The 20,926-nt window shown below is 38.5% G+C and overlaps 1 protein-coding gene across 1 annotated transcript in view; it reads right to left on the bottom strand.

The window, feature by feature from the left end:
• The window catches only part of Scin (scinderin), a 66,578-nt gene that overhangs the window by 23,244 nt on the left and 22,408 nt on the right, over window positions 1-20,926 (bottom strand). Inside the window, exons 5-6 of the mRNA XM_090333051.1 lie at window positions 3,251-3,343; window positions 648-780 (exon numbers count right to left, since the gene is read on the bottom strand). Coding sequence (XP_090189177.1) covers window positions 648-780; window positions 3,251-3,343 — 226 coding nt within the window. The remainder of the gene's footprint in view (window positions 1-647; window positions 781-3,250; window positions 3,344-20,926) is intronic.

Here is a 20,926-nt window from a genome sequence, read left to right as displayed (position 1 = left end):
TAAGGTCATATAGGATACTAAATGAAAGGATCTCTAGGATAAGGAAACAAAAGCTTTATTTTGTGTGATTGTTGTTCTTAATGTACTGTGTTATTTCTCTTCTCATTTGTTGCCCTTTGGTTAATCTCATATTGTTACTGTATCTGACTTTGTTACCTGGTATATTGTATATATGTTTATTTGTTTATTTGAAATAGGGAAGGGAAGGGGGAAAACAAGATGATTGGGAGGGGTGGGAGGAGGGAAATGGGGACAAAAACAGGAGAAAGGGGCCGGGAGTTTGGCCTAGTGGTTAAAGTGCTTGCCTAGCATGCATGAAGACCCGGGTTCGATTCCTTGGTACCACATACATAGAAAAAAGCCGAAAGTGGTGCTGAGGCTCAAGTGGTAGAGCTCTAGCCTTGAGCAAGTCCAAGGACAGTGCTCAGGCCCTGAGCCCAAGCCCGGGACTGGCAAAAAAAAAAAAAAGAACAAAAACAGGAGAAAAGGTATTAATGAGTGAGAAGTAACGCATCTCCCTACTATCTGGCAAACGTAACTGTAACCCCTCTATACATTACCTCAATAATAAAAAAACGCTTTCTTTACCCTACCAAGAAACACTCACCAATCTGAAATGCAGCATCCATGTCAATGACATCACTTACCTTTCCATACGAAAATTTGTTTTGCAGCACCATGGTCCAAAATAAAGCATTCTTCAGAAAGCAACATGGCCATAGAGAAGGGGTTTTCCTCAGCCACCACAGTCACACTCATGGATCCACTTGCATCTGAAACCTAGCAAAAACGGTGAGCTCCAGCACTGCATTTTGACAGCATATAAATGTTCTAAAATAATATCATGGTGATGGTGACACAACTCTATAATGACATTGATTGCAACCTATCTTCAAGAATGTGAGCTTTATAGTATATACTTATATCTCAATAACACCATTAAAAAGCCAAGAAACAAAGCATGTAAGAGCCAAGCTCATTTACTTTTGTGGGGGGGGGACTATGAGTGAAAATGTAAATTTTAACACTGTCACTAAAATATCTGAAAGTTATGGCCATAATTACTATGCTTAAGGTTGGGTGAAATGCTCACACCTGATGAGCTTTACCTGATCATTTCTTCTAAAGTTGAGAGCAACTTTCCAAGTAGTTGACAGTGGCATAGCCATGTATACACAAAAGCTGGAATGTGACTATTCACCCAGATACATCTCACAGGTATCTATTATATGACAGATACTGTGGGAATTATGGCATTGGCACTGTATTTTATGCTTTATAGGTTTTTTTTTCAATGTTGATCTTGCAACCTAACTCTACATGGTGAAACGTATCAAAGTAATTTCTTTCTGTCACATTTGGAGGTATTTTTTTTAAATTTCAGTTGGTCTTAACAAAGTTGAAAGGGATGTTTGTGTGTGCCAAATGCAATGCATTAATTTTCAACCATCAGCTTCTGGACTGACATGTTAGCTGAGCACTTGAGTCTAGAGCCTCCCCTAAATCAGTGGTAGAGGTTTTCAGTACAATGGCAAGTTCTGCATGAAAACAAACAAAATACCCTGTTGATTCTTCAGATCTCTTTTCACTGTATTTAAATAGTTCTACAAAGGAATTTCAGTTCAACACATCTTTATGAGTACATTTCATCATCCTTCTCATCATTCTTTGTGTTTTTTGTTTGTTTTTTAATCCTCACATTAGGTAGAAACCGATTTCCTATTTTAGACTGGGCAATATGCCATAGTTCCACTAGAGGGAGACAAAATCCAGGATTAACACTTTCCCATTTAAAAATATTTCTTTAATCCAAAACAGTTTTGATTGATGATTTAAAGTAAACAATATCCTTTTAAGCTGTTTTAGAGAAGGTAATAAAATCACAAGGCATTTGGATAATAATTTCTGTATAGTTCATGTTAAAATTATCAATATTTAGCAGAAAAGATAGTCATGGTTTCCTTTGCAATCTAGGAAGAAAAGAACTCACTTCCTCATTTATACATAGGAAGTTAAGTTACACAAGTTAGTAACTCAAGCTTCATTTGAAACGATGAAGGTTGTGGGTTAGAAAGTCCCTGAAAAAACAGCAAATAAACTTCCTCCTGTTGCTGATGGGGGGGGGGGGAGAAAAGTACTGAATTTTGCCAAGATTATAATTGGCTCCCAACACTTGCTTAGAAAGTTGTAAGGGAGGGAATATTTGAAGAATTTTATTTTAGCAGTTGCCTTTACTTGCATATCTTGTAGGTTTTTTTAATCTCACCAGAAATTAAAAATATAACCATAAGCTGGGCACTGTGATGTCTCACACCTGTAATTCTAGCTACTGAGGAGATTGAGATCTCAGAATCAGGGTTCACAGCCAGCCCAGGCAGGAAAGTCTGTGAGACTCTTATTAAGTCTAGGAGACTCGAATTATGTACCAAAAAAGCCAGAAGTCAAGCTATGGCTCAAATAGTAGAGCATTAGCCTTGGGCAGAAAAGCTCAATTAGTGCCCCTGAATTCAAGCTCAAGTACAGCACAAAGGAAATATAAATTAATAAAATGTAATCATATGTAGTCGGGAGAAACCTTATTTGGTTATGTCTCTATCACTGTCTTCCCTCCCTTTTCCATTCCCCTCTCTTCCTTCCTCTCTCTTTCTTCTGGTCTGTCTGTCTGTCTGTCTGTCTGTCTGACTGTCTGTCTGTCTGTCATGCCCCCCACCCTCCACCCTGCCCCCATCAGATTAGACAATCAAGACCTGGAATGGTCGTGGTCTGCCAACTTCACAAGGCTGGTGCTGACCACAGAGCTGCACATTGTCACATGGACTGGTTTTACCCTGCTTGGTATGAGAACTTACCTTACTGTAACAGAGAATGCCTTTATTTTGGCTAAGAAGATGTTTTAATGAAGGTGAAGGTTTTATAACCTTAATAAGAGGTTACAACGAAAAAGCCTATGAAATGTTGTATTCTATTTGTTGACTACAGTAAATCAAAACACATTATTGCAAATGAGTAGAGTACCTACATGGTTTTATATAAATGTCAATACCTTCATTTAGTTGTTATTTCAAAGGAAATAACAAAAATAAAATGTTTTTAATAAATTCAGGAAAACAAAAGAACAGATTCTACCAGCACATATCTCAATAAGCCATTAAAGAGAGCTATGCACTACAACAAAGGCCATCCCTTCAATAGCACCTCCCCACCACAGCCCATCCTGCGGAAACACCCAAGTCCTTCACAGCCGACTCACCATGTACAGCTTCGCCATCTTCCTGTTAGTTATGTCTGCTATAGAGTCATCATCGCTGTCTCCATCTGAAAGCTCTGGCTTTTTCCCTAAAATCTGGCGGGGCGGGGGAGGGAGAGAGAATCAAGTGTCAAAGATAGTCCTGTCCATTAAAGGTTAAAGTACTTAAAAAATAGTAAACCATTTGCACTTATTACACTTATAAGACCACAGACTATAAAACACTCCTAGAGCCACTAGGCTTTTCAATAAGTAGGCCTTGTCCCATGCATTCAATTAGCCATGGTAGTACCTATGGCCTTACCAACCTGCACCATGAATTTTCTAGAAGGTCAAACCCCAAATGTGGAACTTTAGGTATCCATCTTTTTTTTTAATGAAAGGAATTAATTTAAATGAGTTCTTCAGATCCACTCAACAAAAATATTTTTTCTGTGCCTCCATGGCTCTAGAAATAATGTGTAATTTTTTATAAATTGTTACAAAGACTTGGACTAAAATTACTATCATGATGGCAATTATTACAACTATAGAATAGATGAAGTATAAGTTTTTAATGACCATAATCATGCTTTCTTTCCTGCTGTATCCTAGACACTTAGAATAGGTCATTTTTGTTTGTTTTGGTTTTTGCCAGTCCTGGGGACTGAACTCAGGGCCTGGGCACTGTCCTTGGGCTTTCGCAAAGCTAGAGCTCTACCACTTGAGCCACAGCACCACATCCAGCTTTTTCTGTGTATAAGGTACCCGGGTCTTCATGTATGCTTGGCAAACACTCTACCACTAGGCCATGTTCATGGTCATTTTTTAAATTTTTTTAATACTAAAATCATAAAATGTCTATAAATATTCCAGTCAATTTATTAAAGTAAATGACACAATTCTCACAAGCTATTAAGGACAGAAATACAAAGCGAACAGTATAATTAGTGCAAATTTTGTGGTGGTGGTGGTGGTAATAGAACTTGAGCAAGGCCTGTGCTCTACCCTATGAGCTGCTCTGCCACCCCCTTTTGGTGTAACTTATTTTCAAGATAGGGTATTGCTTCATGCCTGATCCAACGTGGACTGTAATCCTATTTGTGCCTCCTTGTTTTACAGGGATGACAGAAGAATGTCAAACATGGTTCATGAATATTTTATGTCCAATTGGCCTCAGACCTGTATACTTCAGTCCCTCCAAACGGCTAGAATTATAGGATTGAACCATTACAACTGACCAATAATGTGATTTTTATAATAATGTAAATTCAACTAGAGAAAAAGAAAAAGCTATTTCTTTTTTTTCTTTTTCTTTTTTTTCATATATTTTTATTGTAATTAATAGAAAGGTTACATTATATTCACCAGATAGAAGGTGCATTACTTCACATACATTGATACCCTTTCTCATGTCTTGGTCCCCATTTCCCTCCCCCCACCTCACCCCTCATCTTGTTTTCCCTCCTTCCCTATCCTATTTCAAATAACCAGATAAACATATATACAATCTATCAGAAAACAAGGTAAAATGCTGTGAGATTCAACGAATGTTCCATAGCAATGAACTCCTTGCAGAATCTTTTTTATATTCAAACACCCTTATACTCCATTGCATGAAAATATATGATGCTGAATATCAAAGTAATAAATCTCATAAACATACATACATCGAATCCTTTTGAAAGTAAGTCTCCAGTCTAGAGTTTTGAAATGCACCAGAGAACTTATCCTTAGAACTCGCCCACTGGAACACCTTTTTTGTTTCACAGTGATCAATAAAATCTCTTAATTATCATACATGGTTAATGATTGTAATAGGTTTTCCTTTCAGCTGAAAGTAGGATTACAACAAAAATGAAAATACTTGAAACTAAAAAGCTTTCTTTGTACAGATCTTGGGGTTTGAACTGAGAGCTTGCATGTTGTCTTCGAGCTTTTCTGCTCAGAGATGGCACTTATTGCTTGAGCCATAGCTCCATTTCTGGAGCTCTGGGCCTTTCCTGCCCATGAAAGATTCCAACTACAATCCCATATCTCTGCCTCCTGAGTAGGATTCCAGGTGTGAGCTACCAGCACCTGGCCTTTTATTTTCCTCCTAAGTTTTGTAGTTGGTGGTGTATGTATGTCTTTATTAAAGCCCCCCCACACACCAAATCTCCTCATATATCCTTTTGTAGTCTGTACCAACCAAGACAGTCATGCAGAGTAAAGTGTTCCAGTTAGGGCATATCTAATATTGGACCTCTCCCAGAGGACCAACCAGGTGTGGGATTTGGTATACTTCTTTTAATTTTCAGACAATTCCCACATTAGCCAGGTATCTTAATTAGTCTCTCTATGGACTATACCACAACTGGGAATTGAACCAAACTAATAACATATTGAAAACAGGCTCAAACCCACAGTAGAAAAAGCTAGTGTGTTGTCTTCTATCTCTAAAGATCATTTTAAAAAGAGATGTGGATCAAAGAGTTCAGTATTTCAGCTCTAAAATGAATATATTCCTGGGACTCTAAATACATCGTAACTATAGCAATAGTACGGTATTATAGACTTGAAATCTAACAAAAGAATGTATCTCAATTCTCAACACATACATAGATACAGCATCAAAGTACAGTTTGATAGCAGAAACCATCTTATCATATAGCTGGATATCAATATGATTGGGCACTAGAGGCTCAAGCCTATAATCCTACCACTTAGGAGACTGAGAGCTAAGAATTGCAGTGTGAAACCAGCCCAGTCAGGAAAATTCCTGAGACTCTTATCTCCAGTTAACTGCCAAAGGCTGGAATTGGAGCTATGACTCAACAGAGTAATAGCCTTGTGTAAAAAAGTTCAAGGAGAGTACCCAGGCCTTGAGGCCTCAGGACTGGCACCATAAAGACATCGCTTCACACACACACACACACACACACACACACACACACACACACACACACACACACACACGTTTTACTTGTCAATTATGCCTTAGTGGATATGAAAAAAATATAAATTAAAAAATTTTAATCAAGAAATCTAATAACAACAGATGCTGGCAGTGATGTAGCCAGGAGGGATCACTACTGTACTGTTGGTGGGACTGTAAACTCATTCAACCACTATGGAAATCAGTATGGCAGTTCCTCAAAAGACTAAACATAGAGCTCCCCTATGACCCAGCAATCCCACTTCTGGGCATTTACCCAAATACCCAGAAACAAGGCCATACTAAACCTATCAGCACAACCACGTGCTCTGCAGCATTATTAACCATAGCTAAGGTATGGAATCAACCTGATGTCCCTCAGTAGATGAGTGGATCATTAAGATGTGGTATATTTATACCATGGAATTCTATGCTCTATCAGAAAGAATGACATTGTCCCATTTGTAAGGAAATGGAAAGACTTGGGAAAAATCGTATTAAGTGAAGTAAGCCAGACCCAAAGGAACATAGGCTCCATAGTCCCCCTCATTCATAACAATTAGTATATGTCTAGGATTCTACTAACAGGGCATCATAATAGCTCAAAAGCTATGTACATATGTCCATATAGGATGAGGCTAAGCTCAATGAACTCCAGGATATGGAAACAAGAGGTTTATCTTTGAGATTGTTGTTCATAATGTACTATGTGAAGTTATTTCTTTTCCTTTCCACTTATAGTTTATCTCCTGTTGTCACTGTATTGGAATGTGGTACCTGGTATATTGAATATACATTTATTTGTTTGTTTGAAAAAGGGAAAGAGGAAAACAAGATGAGTGGAGGAGTGGAGAGGCAAAATGGGAGAAAAACATGGGAAGATGTAACAATGTTCAAGAAGTAATGTACCCACTACCTGATGAATGAAATTGTAACCCCTCTGTACATCACCCCATCAATAAAATAAAAAATAAAGTAAAAATAGTTTAATGAATATATGTATGTGTGTATGTCTGCAGCAATGGATCTTTTTTTAAGTCATTTCTTTATTTTAGACCTATTTACCAGAAGTATATAGAAGTCTTCCATTGATTCCATTCATGTCACATCTATTTTTTTTTTTCTAAAAATTTTTTTCATATATTTTTATTGTAATTAATAGAAGGGTTACATTATATTCACCAGATAGAAGGTGCATTAATTCACATACATTGATATCCTTTCTCATGTCTTGGTTCCCATTTCCCTCCCCCCAACCCCACCCCTCATCTTGATTTCCCCCTTCCTTATCCAATTTCAAATAACCAAATACACATTTATCCAATATATCAGATAACAAAGTGAAATACTGTAACAATATGAGATAACCAAGGGACAGCAAAAGAGATGAGAGATAACATAGTACATTAAGGACAACAATCACTCATTATATGGCTTTTGTTTTTATATCCTAAAGATCCTTTCATTTAGCGTCATACTGTATGGCCTTATGTATCTAGGTTTTGCTCTATTGCAGCAATGGATATTAAGCTTAAATATCCTCAAGCCACACATGGGTAGCACAATAAAATAGAAGGTCTCCACTACCAGCTCATAGGAACAGATTTAGAGTGAGGCCCAAGAGTTTACAGTCTATTCTGAACTGAATGCGGGTTACACAGAGCCTGACCTCCTCTGTGTGGTTTCAGAAGTCTTCCAGATGCAGAGGTCATTCCCCCCCACCACCCCGCTGCTCCCTCAGCCTTGCTCTCCTGAGGATGTTTCTCAAGTCAGGCCACGGCCCTCTCACCCTCCCTGCCACCTGCTAACTTGAGCCCTGGGGAGCCATACCTCTTTCTTCCCCTGGGCTTTTCCTAACCTCTACCTAGGGTGACTGGGTGTGGCAGAAGCAAAACTGAGCAATTGTTGTCTGGTTGGTTAAGCTAATGCAAAAAAAATACCACAGTTACTGCTTGTTGAGTGGCTGAGTCACACACTTGTACCCAGCACTTTAGATACACACAAATTCATTGCAGCCAGGGCTCCATGAGCCACATACTATGACCCTAATCTTACAGGAAAGGGCACTGCTTCCCAAAGGGGTGAAAGATGACTTCAAAATGGGTAAGTACCAAGGCTGTCATCCCCTTCCCCAAGTTCCTTTATGCCATCTCAATGGCATTATACAATTCTCAGAATAGCCAGTCGCAAACTTCCCTAAATCGAGGAAAATCAAGCACGTATTTGAAATGGACAAAACACTTCTTACCATGGATGCTGTCTAGGTGAACTTTTAGTGACCTGATGCCACCTTTCCTTTGATTATTTCCTAATTTTAAAAGATGGATATAAAAAAATGATATTTTTGCCAGTTCTGGGGCTTGAACTCGGTGCCTGGGCACTGTCCTTGAGCTGTCTCAAGTTTGGTGTTCTACCACTTGAGTCACAGTACCACTTCCAACTTTTTCTGTGTACCTGGTATCAAGGAATCAAATCACAGGGAAGCATGCAGATTTTGTCTGATGGAGATGCAAATGAGTTTTCCCTATACAAGAGGCCACTTTGCATTTATTAGCAAACTCATTTCAACACTATTAGCACATATTTACCCACAATTTAGATTCTCCTTTAAACTACTTATACTATCTTACTGATCCTCTTAGTCATGAAATACAATCTTTAGAATAAAATCTTTTTATATCTGTATGAGACATGATTTTATTTCTCTGAAATTATCCTTAAATATCTATCAGCCTTGTCTAGTGGTGTATGTCATGTATTTGTTACATTTCATCAGATATCACATGTATTCCAGTTGACCCATACAAGGGTCTTGATGTACCAGGCCAGGTACAATTTTTATTTAATAGACGCTTACATATTCAGATGTATTAGATGTGATTCTGGCACTTTACATGTATTAAGTCATTCCATTGTCATAAAAACTCTACAAGCTGGGACCGAGAGTTTGGCCTAGTGGTTAAAGTGCTTGCCTAGCATGCATGAAGACCCGGGTTCAATTCCTCGGTACCACATACATAGAAAAAAGCCAGAATTGGTGCTGAGGCTCAAGTGGTAGAGCTCTAGCCTTGAGAAAGTCCAAGGACATTGCTCAGGCCCTGAGCTCAAGCCCAGGACTGGCAAAAAAAAAAAAAACCCAAAAACAAACAAACAAAAAACCCTACAAGCTGACCTTGTTATTATCCCGTTATACATGGGAGCTAGCAGGCTAAGTAATTTATCCAACGTCACACCATTGGAAGGCACAAAAGTTAGGATTTGAACTCTGGCCCCACAGTGGGTTTAATACACTTCTAAAGATCTTCACTTACACTTTTCAGAAAGTAAAATGTAAGTTGTTTATAGCAGAGAGGATCATAAACCACTTTTAGTTCTCCTATTCTGATTAGACCAGTACCACAACTATACACTTTATTCATAATCTCTACAGTGTTCTGTTCTGCTCTCTATATAGCTTTGTTTCCATCTCTCTCCAATCCTGCCTCTGTCTTCTTCCTTCTGGGTTCTGCCTATCTTATTTTATGGCTATTAAAGGCTAAGATAGGAGAGTTCTTCTGCTGTATCGGACCAAGCACTGTGTGGGCCAACAACCTATAGAAGAACAAATAACAATTCTCAACACCCACGAAAGAGACATCAACAATGAAAAATAAGACAATAATACTTCTTCCCCCATAGTAGAGTCACAACCTAAGGAAATAATTGTTGGCAAAGGGCCGGGAGTTTGGCCTAGTGGTAGAGTGCTTGCCTAGCATGCATGAAGACCCGGGTTCGATCCCTTGGTACCACATACATAGAAAAAAGCCAGACGTGGTGCTGAGGCTCAAGTGGTAGAGCTCTAGCCTTGAGAAAGTCCAAGGACAGGGCTCAGGCCCTGAGCTCAAGCCCAGGACTGGCAAAAAAAAAAATTGTTGACAAAGATTCAGTATTCTGTTAGGCATCTCTAGTGAGAAGAAAAAAACACTAGACATTGACTCGGCAGTAGCTAACAGAAAACATAAATGTATGCTAAGTCTTTAATTCAATAATTCTATTCATGTTTTTTATTCTGAAGAATGACTAAAATAGTACAAAGAACTATCTTGATGTATAGTCATTACAGCATTTTATAACATTAAAAAGATAATCTGAATACCCAACATGGAAGGAACTGATAATATAAATTATGTTGTATGCCTATAATGCCAAACTGTATTCAGTAATGAGAAGCTATTCAGTGATGAGAAAAAATGTTTATAATATTCAAAATAAATTTTAGACTACACAGTAACTACTCAGTAATTTTTGTGTCTTCCTTCCCCAACCTGAAAGACAATCAATAGATTGCAAGACTAAAGACTACAGCAATAAAAAATAAAAGTAAGTCCTTGTTATGGTTTATTTGCTACAAGGCAGTTTGTGCCTTAGGAGACACAAATATTTGGTAACAGGGAAGATCCACAGAGATATAAAAGCCAAGAACTTCTGAGGAAGTTCTTTAGCAGCTCCACCCTACCTGGATATCAGAAGACAGATCTCATCTCAGCTTGTACTTGTAGCTTCATTTCAGTGGTGCAGCATAGGCCAGCTACATAGATTACCCTATGGAGAATCTACAATCTGCCAGGCCCATGAGAGAGCACTGGGGCTTGCAGGGTTAAAAGCTAGCTATAGGTGGGAGACTGCTTGCCTAATATGAGCATAGCTCTGAATTTGGTTCCTTGGTATCACATAGAAAAAGCCGGAAGTGGTACTGTGGGTCAAGTGGTAGAGGGCTAGCTTTCAGAATGCTTAAGGACAGTCCCCAGGCCCTGAGTTCAATCCCAGGACTGACAAAAAATAATACTAATTACAAAATGAATGCCAAAGAAAGGTGAGTTGATGAATTGCGAAAACAACTTTTTAAAATTTGGGCTAATTTTCAGCACAACATGTAAGAGGAAGCTGATATAAACAATAATACAGTTTGTGATTTTATCCTTAAAAACTAATTAACATGAATGTAAAGACTAGTCAATCAATGAATAATAGATTTGATCATTGATACCTGATAACTGATTTTGGTTCCCTGAACAAGACACAAAAAGAAATTGAAGTACAATTACTGAAGGAAAACAGTCCTTATATTATCTTTATTATTATATATTATTATTATAAGCAGAAGAACACCTAGACACAAAAGTAACCAGGAACTCATCATTATGGTTTCCTATTTGTATTAGCTTATCTAGTTTAATATTTGTATCAATGTATCAATTTAAATGTATACTTTGTAGGACAAAGTTCTACCTTGCTCCTGTTCTACTCACTAAATTCACCTGACTCAGAATGATATGAACTTTTTGATGGGTTCCACTGCTATCCACTCACTTCTGCTACAAACTAAAGAGAAAAATTACTCATTCAGAAATTATCACCATGTGGAATTAAGTTAAATAACTGTGTGAAAATTGTACCTTGTCAATAGTCACAAGTCTACATGTTGAACTTTGGTGAGACAAAGAGGAGGGGCATTTGAATAACCCTTTATTGCAGCATATGGTCAACAATGCCCTGACTGATTACATTGCTTATTTTTATTCAGATTTTTACTTCTCCCATTGGACAAATTGATGAGGGATAAGATGGGTATCTGAATTAAATCCAAGCAACAGATCCATTCAATTAAGTGAATAATGCCTTAAACAAGTGCTTGACAATAAATGGAAGATATAAGCAGCCATAGCAACTGACATATTCTAGAAAGTTCTTATTTTAATTTTAATTACTTTTTATTGTAAACTGCACTGAACACTAAATGTCCACCTTTACAATAAACAAATACAGTTCTTTTTGTATGAATATGACCTTGAACGTAGGGCCTGGGAACTGTTTCTAAGCTTTTCTGCTCAAAGCTAGCACTCTACCACTTGTGCTACAGCTTCACTTTCAGATTTTTAGTGGTAATTGGTTCTATGAGTCTCACAAACTTTTCAGTCCAGGAAGGCTTTGAATCATGATACTCGGATCTCAACCTCCTGAGTAGCTAGGATACAGGCATAACACTTGGCTTTCTAGAAAGTTTTTAACTGTGTTCTTAACCTGGCAGTATGCACTACTTGCCACTGCAGTTGCTTGGCTATCAGTGTGTCCTAACTGTAGTTGTAAAGAAAGTCAGAAGAAAAGCTTTCATTACAAAGGAATGTATTCAGTATTAATAATACAACCTAAGGAATAAACTAGAAATAATGACAAAGATTTTAGATTGCTAACTAAAAACATACTTGAATGATAAACCTATGAAAATAAACTTCTGCTTCCATCTGAAGCTCATAACAATATAATTTTTTACCCAGATGACAAGTTTTGATCAGTAACTCCTATGTTCTCAGCCCCATGCTATGTGACTAGATTCTAAAAATTTTAAGATACTACTCAATTTGTCAAGAACTTACAAAAAATTTCCAGGAAGCAGAGGAAGAATTAATAAAGAATCTGACACAGTTTGGAAAATAGTGTCACAAAGACAAATGTACTTTTCTGTTCAAACCTTTTGGTTGTCTCTCAATGCTTAATTGTTTACTCTGTCTATTGACCAAATTAATACCTCAGGGAACTCAAATTTCCATTCTTACAAAGTGCAGTTCTGATTAACAAGGAAATAAATGAAAGAATCAGAGAACATAGATTGAGTGTTTTGTTTTGGGTATGGATATTTCAACCCTACCCCCAACCCCAACCAACTTTCCTTAGGACCTATATTTAAATAGCTCAAAACAATTGGATAGGAGCATGAATTAATCGCACAGATCCAGCTATAAGCATGAAACACAGCAAACCTCTAGGCCCTGAGTTCAAGTCTAAGTGTCACTACAACAAAATAAACAAATTAAAAAAAAAAACCCTCAGAAGCATCTATGCTTGTTCCTTGATAAGAAGCAAAGGCAATGGGTATGGATACGAGTGTGTTTGTGTGTGTGCCAGTACTGGGGCTTGAACTCAGGGCTAGTATGCTATTCCTTAGCTTCTCTTCTCAAGGGCGGTGCTCACTTCCAATTTTTTGGTAGCTAATTATAATAAGAGTTTCTCATGGTTTTGAACCACCATCTTCAATTCTCAGCCTCTTGAGTAGCTAAGATTACAGGTATGAAAGATTGAGCACAGGCAATTTTATTCTTATTCAAATTATTTTACTGTAAAGCTCTAGATCCTTTTACAATATACATTGCTCTAAAATGGTTGTAAGGGGATTTTTACAATAGATTCTCACTGCTATTATTGCTCTTTGGTTCCTTGACAGTATTTTTACAAAAATAAATGGAAGTGACTTATCTTATCCAAGATCATTTCTCAGAAAATAACATTCCCTCAACTCTTTAAGAAAGTAACAATTATCTGTTATTTAAAGGAACAACTCTATTTCAGTTTTCAAGCGAAAATATGAATCCATATAAGTTAAGCAAACTCAAGATTATGCCATGAGCCAAACATTTCCACAGAGAAACAAGAGAATGTTGACAAAATTCCCAACTTCCTACTTCCCATCTGATTTCTTTCTCAACCATTTACTTTACACAGTAGAACAATGCATGTTCCAATGCTGAGGTGATTAAAATTCAAAATCACTCCTCTTTATGTACATTTGAATTATAGAATGCCTTCCTAAGCATGAGAAATATCCATAATAACCCTTTGCTGTGAAGTTTGGGGCTGAATAAAACAAATGTACGAGGCGATTTCAGAAAGTTCCACATCTGTGTGTTTCTCTGCAGTTCAAGGAGTGCATTCAGTGCAGTGCATGGTGAACAGTAACTTTCTCAGCATTTCCCAGTGGGGAAGCAGTGACCGTGACCGTAAGGTGTGAGGTCAAGACAACTAGACAGTACTGTTGTGCACCATGAGAGAAACAGTGAACCTTACTGGGGAGCGACCTGGCCTCAGAAAGAGGATTCTATAGATGGAGATACCCATCTAGGACTCCCAGAAATGTTCATTTTTTATTCACAGAATAGAAAGCTGTTGACATCCCAGCTGCATAGTTCACATGCTTGGCACTTGTCTTTGGACTATACACTAGTTACCTAAAATGTGTGTGTGTGTGTGTGTGTGTGTGTGTGTGTGTGTGTGTGTGTGTGTGTGTGTGTGTGTAGGTATTTCAGTAACTACAGATAATCTCAGAATTCAGATGCTACTTTCCAAGAGGTTAGTTATAGTTATCTATCAAAAACACAAGAAGACTAGCATACTATATAATTTGTTAAAATTACTCTCACTTAAATACTAACTGTGCCTGTAAAAATGTAGGCTTAAATGTTATTTTATTCAAAACCAGGTACCAGTGGCTCATGCTGTAATCCTAGGTACTTGGAAGGCTGAGTTCTGAAGATCATTGCTCAAAGCCAGCCCAGGCAGCAAAGACTCCATGAGATGCTTATCTCCATTTAACCAGCAGAAAACTAGAAGTGGAGCTAGAAGTGGTTCAAAGTGATAGAGCACTAGCCTTGAGCAAAAGAGCTCAGGGACAGCACCCAGGCTCTGGTTCAAATCTTACAACCAACACAAATAAAAATAAATTACTTTATTTGCTAAATAGCCATATTTTTATCTTTGCCAACATTGCGGCTTAAAACATAGGCAATTTTTTAAAGGAAACCTGATAAACAGAATAGGTGTCTGGTTCTGAGTATTTCATAATTATCTTAATGATCCCAACATTAATGAACAATGAGTTAAAGCTTTTAGCACTATACAAACATTAAAGCTTTGCCTGCCTCCAAGAACCTCAGAGTTGGATGGATAAGATACAAACTTTAATTGGCAGACTATTTTAGGAAAGTAAACTTTTATTCTTTGCCTAAATAGGCTTGAATAAAACACATTTAAGAATAATTTTCTCAGGCCCGGGAGTTTGGCCTAGCGGTTAAAGTGCTTGCCTAGCATGCACAAAGACCCGGGTTCGATTCCTCGGTATCCCACATACACAACCAAGCCGGAAGTGGCAGAGACGAGACACAACCAAGCCGGAAGTGGCAGAGACGAGACTGCAACAAGCGACAGAGAGCGAAAGCAAGCGGAGCCCAACCGAGTGGTGGCCCGAGCGTGCGGGAGCGAGCAGGGCCAGAGCGAGCGGGCCAGAGCGAGCGGGCCGGAGCGAGCGGGAGCCGGAGCGAGCGGGGCCAGAAAGAGAAGGGGGCCAAAAAAAAAAAAAAGAATAATTTTCTCTCAGAGCCTCTGAGAGAAAGCATTGAAATGAAGCTTTCACATCTGACAGATAGCCAGCAAGGCCATTATCGATCACAAGGTGATTCCATCTACCTAAGGATCAATGCCAGGCTTCATTCCAACCTAAGGTGGGACAACAAATAGCCCTAAAACAGCCATTCTTTAACTTACCTATCCACACCAGTAAAACCATGCCCTGGATAACAAATATAATTCAGTAAACCTCTCCCACTCGTACAACAATGACTGCCCCCTTGGTCCAAGGCCTTGAGAAGGAAACTAATGCCCTTGAGCCATTCTCTCCTATAGTCACTTCATGGTCATCTTGAAATCCAGAAAAGCCACTTGCCAGGCATTAGTGATTCCAAATCATAGTAAGACCTCTCCTGACCAATAGATGAACAGATCATACTTCTCACCTCTGAACCTGACTGTATTTGGCAACTGTTTTAACTAAGCCTTCTTTTTCACCTCCTTCCCCCATTATTTTAACTAAGGCCAATATCTGTATCCCAGAGGATGGCTAAAGATGATCAAATGCACCATCTTGTAATTTCTCTTCTCTGATGTACTTCCTAACTAATCAGCTCACTTCTCTCTTTCCTGATGTTCAAGGATCAAAGCTGATGGCAGCACTGACTCTCCAGCAACAGTATCAAAGAGTCTAAACCACGGATTTAGCCTGAGAAGGTTTCCACCCACAGAGGCAGTCAGACCACAGCCTGGGGAGCTGGTGGCCAGGCTTGTTCATTCCCACCCCTGCTTTCTAATGCATTCTTATCTCCTTAGCCTGACAGTAAAATAAGTAAGCCAAGCCTTTATTGACAACTGACCCTAGTGCTCCACAAACATTCATTAGCCCGGACTCCATAAGGCATTCTAATTTGCCTTTAACTCTTTTGTCATTTAGAGTCTGAAACAATGATCTTACATAAAACTTTCCAGAGAGCCCTACAGCTGTTTCTATAAAAGCAAGAAGCCAAATGACTCCCCCACACGGCCTCTGCCCATGATTCCCTGTGGTACTTTCACTGTTCATACGGCCACAGACATTCACAGTGATGATAAGACTTAACCAAGTTCGTGAGACTCTTCTGAAAAGTCTTTCTGGATTATTAAAATGTGTCTTCTTCTGTATTTTTAAGAAACTTGCATTAAAATTTGGAAACTATGTGAGAATGCAGTATTTTCTTTTTCTTTAACATTCAGTGGTTATTTTTCGCATTAAAAGATAGACCACAAGAAGGCTTTACAGAATTGATGGTCAACTTTTCATGGTAAATGTATTTGTGGTGAATGAAAAACAAGCTTAAACTAAGAGGTGACATTTGTATTTTCCCACCCAGCGTTACTTTCCCACATAGGCCAGGGGTTTTTAAAGTGCTAATAATAGAGACAAGAAAGCAACCACACATCCTGTGTCCCCTCTCCATCTTGTTCACATCTTCCCTTCCATGTCCTGTGTCTTCTCTGCTACTTTTAACCTCTTCTTTTGTTTTGTTTTAAAAGATAAATTGATTTTTTAAATGGAAATATAAACATAAGTACATAGGCATAAAAACCTATGACTCTATAGACATAATGTTTTATTTCATAAATTAATATGTATTTATGATATACAAACCCTTAGCCTAATTTTGATTATGTTCTAAAAACTAAGTGCCAGTGATTGTATACAGAGATTCCCTTCTTGAACACTTGTTTGTTAAACATGTCATTTGAAATATGATGTAAAAATCAATGTTAATAAATTCTTTAATAAAAAAATCCTAGAGCTGGGGCTGGGAGTTTGGCCTAGTGGTAGAGTGCTTGCCTAGCATGCACAAAGACCTGGGTTCAATTTCTCAGTACCACATACATAGAAAAAAGCCAGAAGTGGTGCTGAGGCTCAAGTGGAAGAGCTCTAGCCTTGAGAAAGTGCAAGGACAGTGCTCAGGCCCTGAGCTCAAGCCCAGTCCTGGCAAAAAAAAAAAAAAAAAAAAAAAAATCCTAGAGCTAAGCCAAATGTATTTCATTTTGTTTTTAACATGGAGTTGCTCAAATATAAGCTATATTTAAATTGAGTAAAAATAATAATTCAATCAGCAGATAGGTGACAGATTTTGAATTACGAATTGTTTTTTTAACAAAAAGAACATAAAGTTTGCTTGAGAGGAAACTAGTTGTCCTTAAGATCATTTTTTTTAACTCAGAAAAATTACTTTTAAATATTCAATGTTGAGAACCTTAAGAAGAATAGAAAGGCATGTTTTAAATATTCAACAACAAATTCTTGGTAATAACAGCTGGGCTATTTAACTGATGGAAAAAATCCTTGGTTTCAAAGATTTATCTTTTTATATACACATTTCAAGTTTTTTTGCGGGGGGGGGGGATCATGGGGCTTGAACTGGCCTGGGCACTGTCCCTGAGCTCTTCAGGTCAAGGCTACCACCCAGCTCTTGAGCCACAGCTCCACTTCCTGTTTCCTAGGGATTATTTGGAAATAAGAGTCTCTCCGCTTCATATTGCTCTGGCTGGATTTAAACCATGATCCTCAGATCTCAGCCGCCTGAATAGCTAGGATTTCAGGCGTGAGCCACCGCACCAGTTTTTAAAGGTAAATAATTTCTAAATATTCTCATTATAAAGGAATTGCTTAAAGGGTCAGATATAAAAGATATTTCAAGAGGTTTAAATCTGTGTAGTCATCCAGAAATCTTAAGAACAGAAATGACATTTTATAATCTTTGTATATGTGTATATCTGTGTGTGTATGTGTGTGAGAGACAGAGACAGAGACAGAGCATTTTTTCTCAAGGCTAGCACTCTCATAAGAGGAAAAATTTTAATATATGAAATAAAATATAAACTGGATACCGATGGCTCACACCTATAATCCTAGCTACTCAGGAGGCTGAAATCTGAGGAAGCCTGGGCAAGAAAGTCCAATAAGAAGCCAGGGAGATACTGTGGCTCAAGTGGTAGAGTGTTCACCTTGAACAAAGGAAGCTCGGAGTCAGTGCTGAAGCCCAGGGTTCAAGCCCCACAGCGAACAACAACTACAAAAAAAGTATTTCAATAATACCAATTATACCATAATGCAATTAGCAAATGTATTTTTAATAAATATGACAAATATGAGCTTCTCCATTAACTAATAAAATAATGTTATTGAACTGCAGATCTCATGCCTGTCATAATTTCTGAGTAGTGATTAACTTAATGACATTTTTAAGGCTTTCCGCAATAAGTAATTATGATCTGAAAAGTCAGAGGTACTGTTTACGCCTCTGTCAGTTGCATTCACAATTAGAGGAAATACCACATTTTAGTTAAGAGGTTAGTGAATATGAAGTTGTAGTTTTCCTAGTCAAACTTATGACTTTCAGAAGTTCTACCCTTATGATTAAAAGCATTGAGAAAGTTTAGAAGTCAAACTAGTTAGTGAAAGGTGCATTATTAATTCAGTAAACCATATACTCTATGAAAGAACTACAAAGCATCACTTCCAACAACAAAAAAGGCTCACTGGGGGGAAACATCTGGTTGAAAATTCATCTCAGTACATCATGTGAGCGTGAGCAACAGCTGTCACATATATTGCAGTGGAGCTATTGCATGTACTCAGTGGAAGCTCAGTGGGTCTTTTCTAGGAATTTAAAAACTTAAAACAAAAAAAAATAAAAAAATAAAAACTTAAAACAGTAAGTCCTGGAACACCACACAGTATATTTTGTCCTACCTTAAATAATTCAAATTTAAAGATGTGTTTTTATGCTTTTTCCTTCCACATTTGCACTTTCTTATTTTAGAAGTACTAACTATTTTGATGTTCAATTTCTGGTTCAAATCATTAAATGAAATCCATATGCAAGGACACTCTGTAGATATGCACAGCTATATATACAATATATAAGTCCCTAAGCCACTTCAGCTTTGCCTCCTAGAACAGCCAGCCAGCAAAAATAGTGACTAAACACAGTTACTGTCTAAGTGATAAGATGAAATCTATCATCAGATCCTTAAGGAACCCCAGAAGAGCCATTTTATCTAAATTTCATTTTATAAATGATGAACTAGTGAGAAATTAAGAAATTTTCTGGCTAGGCCTAATGGCTCACATCTGAGATCTGAGGATTGTGGTTCAAAGCCAACCTGGGCACTAAAGTCTGTGGGACTCTTATCTCCAATTAACCACTAAAAATGGGAAATGGCTCTGTGGCTCAAGGGGTAGGGCAGTAGCCTTGAGCTGAAGAGCTCAGGGACAGTGCCCAGGCCCAGAGTTCAAGCCCCACAAGTGACAAAAAAAGACAAAGAAAAAGAAAAGGAAAAACAGAAAAAGAAATTTTCTGTGCACCTAGTTAACGGGGTGGAGTAGGGGGAGGTATGCTCTAAGAGTTAAAGGAGCTCTCTCTCTCTCTCCTGGCTCTGTGTACTTCAAAGTACAGTAGGGTAGACTCTCATTCACAACTTCACTTCTCAAGGTTTGGTTACCTGAGGGACACCCCAATCCAAAAATATTAAGTGGAAAATCCCATATTTTGAAAGAGAGCGCAGTCATGTAACTTTTATTAGCATACAATTGTTCTCCTTTATTAGTAGCTTACTGTTCATCTCTTCCTGGAAGTTGTTAATACATTTAACTTTATCACAGACAAAGTTCAAAACTCTATACATGGAAACCACTAGTATTCAGAGAGTGTGGAACTCTCTGTAGTTTTAGGCATTCCAAGAGAATCCTGGCACACATCCTTCATGGATAAGGGGGGACAGACTTGGGTAATCATGCTGTTATAACCTGGGGTTACAAATCATGAGAAATGTATCTGGAAGAGTTTTGCTTTCAAACAGGCAAACTAGTTAGTCACATCTCCATGGAAGCCCTGAGAAAATGTTAATGGATAAAAAATTTGTTTTGAATAGTTTTTTTTTCCCAAAGACTAATTTATTCAGTGTTAATTCCATCTGCTGAAAAATTCACTAACACTGTTGAATTTAATTTCACTTTCAAGGACTTTTTCTGATCATTAAGAAAATAGCATAGGTCCTACAATCCCAGCTACTAAGGAGGATTGTGATTTCAAGCAGGAAACAAAAATCAAGAGCCCCTAACAGAAAAGTAACTAGAGCAAAATGACTGGGGCTGAGGCTCAAGTGGTAGAACACCTGTCTAGAAAGTGCAATGCCCGGAGTTCAAACTCTAAGACGAGAGAGAGAGAGAGAGAGAGAGAGAGAGAGAGAGAGAGAGAGAGAGAGAGAGAGGAGAGAGGGAGGGAGGGAGGGAGGGAGGGAGGGAGGAGGGAGGGAGGGAGGGAGGGAGGGGAAGGGAGGGGAGGAGGGGGAGGGAGAGGGAGGGAGGGAGGGAGGGAGGGAGGGTGAGGGAGGAGAGAGGGGAGAGGAGGGAGGAGAGGAGGGAGGAGGAGAGGGAGGGAGAGAGGGAGGGAGAGAGGGAGGGAGAGGAGAGGAGGAGGAGAGGGAGAGAGAGAGGGAGAGGGAGAGAGGGAGAGAGGGAGGTGAGAGAGGGAGGGAGGGAGGAGAGAGGGAGAGGGAGAGGGAGAGAGAGGGAGGAGTGGAGGGAGAGAGGAGAGGAGAGAGAGAGAGAGGAGAGGAGAGAGAGAGAG

This window comes from Megascapheus bottae, chromosome 5 (assembly GCF_031878675.1).
Source record: "Megascapheus bottae isolate mThoBot1 chromosome 5, mThoBot2.hap1, whole genome shotgun sequence".
Taxonomy (NCBI): domain Eukaryota; kingdom Metazoa; phylum Chordata; class Mammalia; order Rodentia; family Geomyidae; genus Megascapheus; species Megascapheus bottae.
The sequence above is the reverse complement of the archived record's forward strand: the minus strand, read 5'-3'. Positions and strand labels throughout refer to the sequence as shown.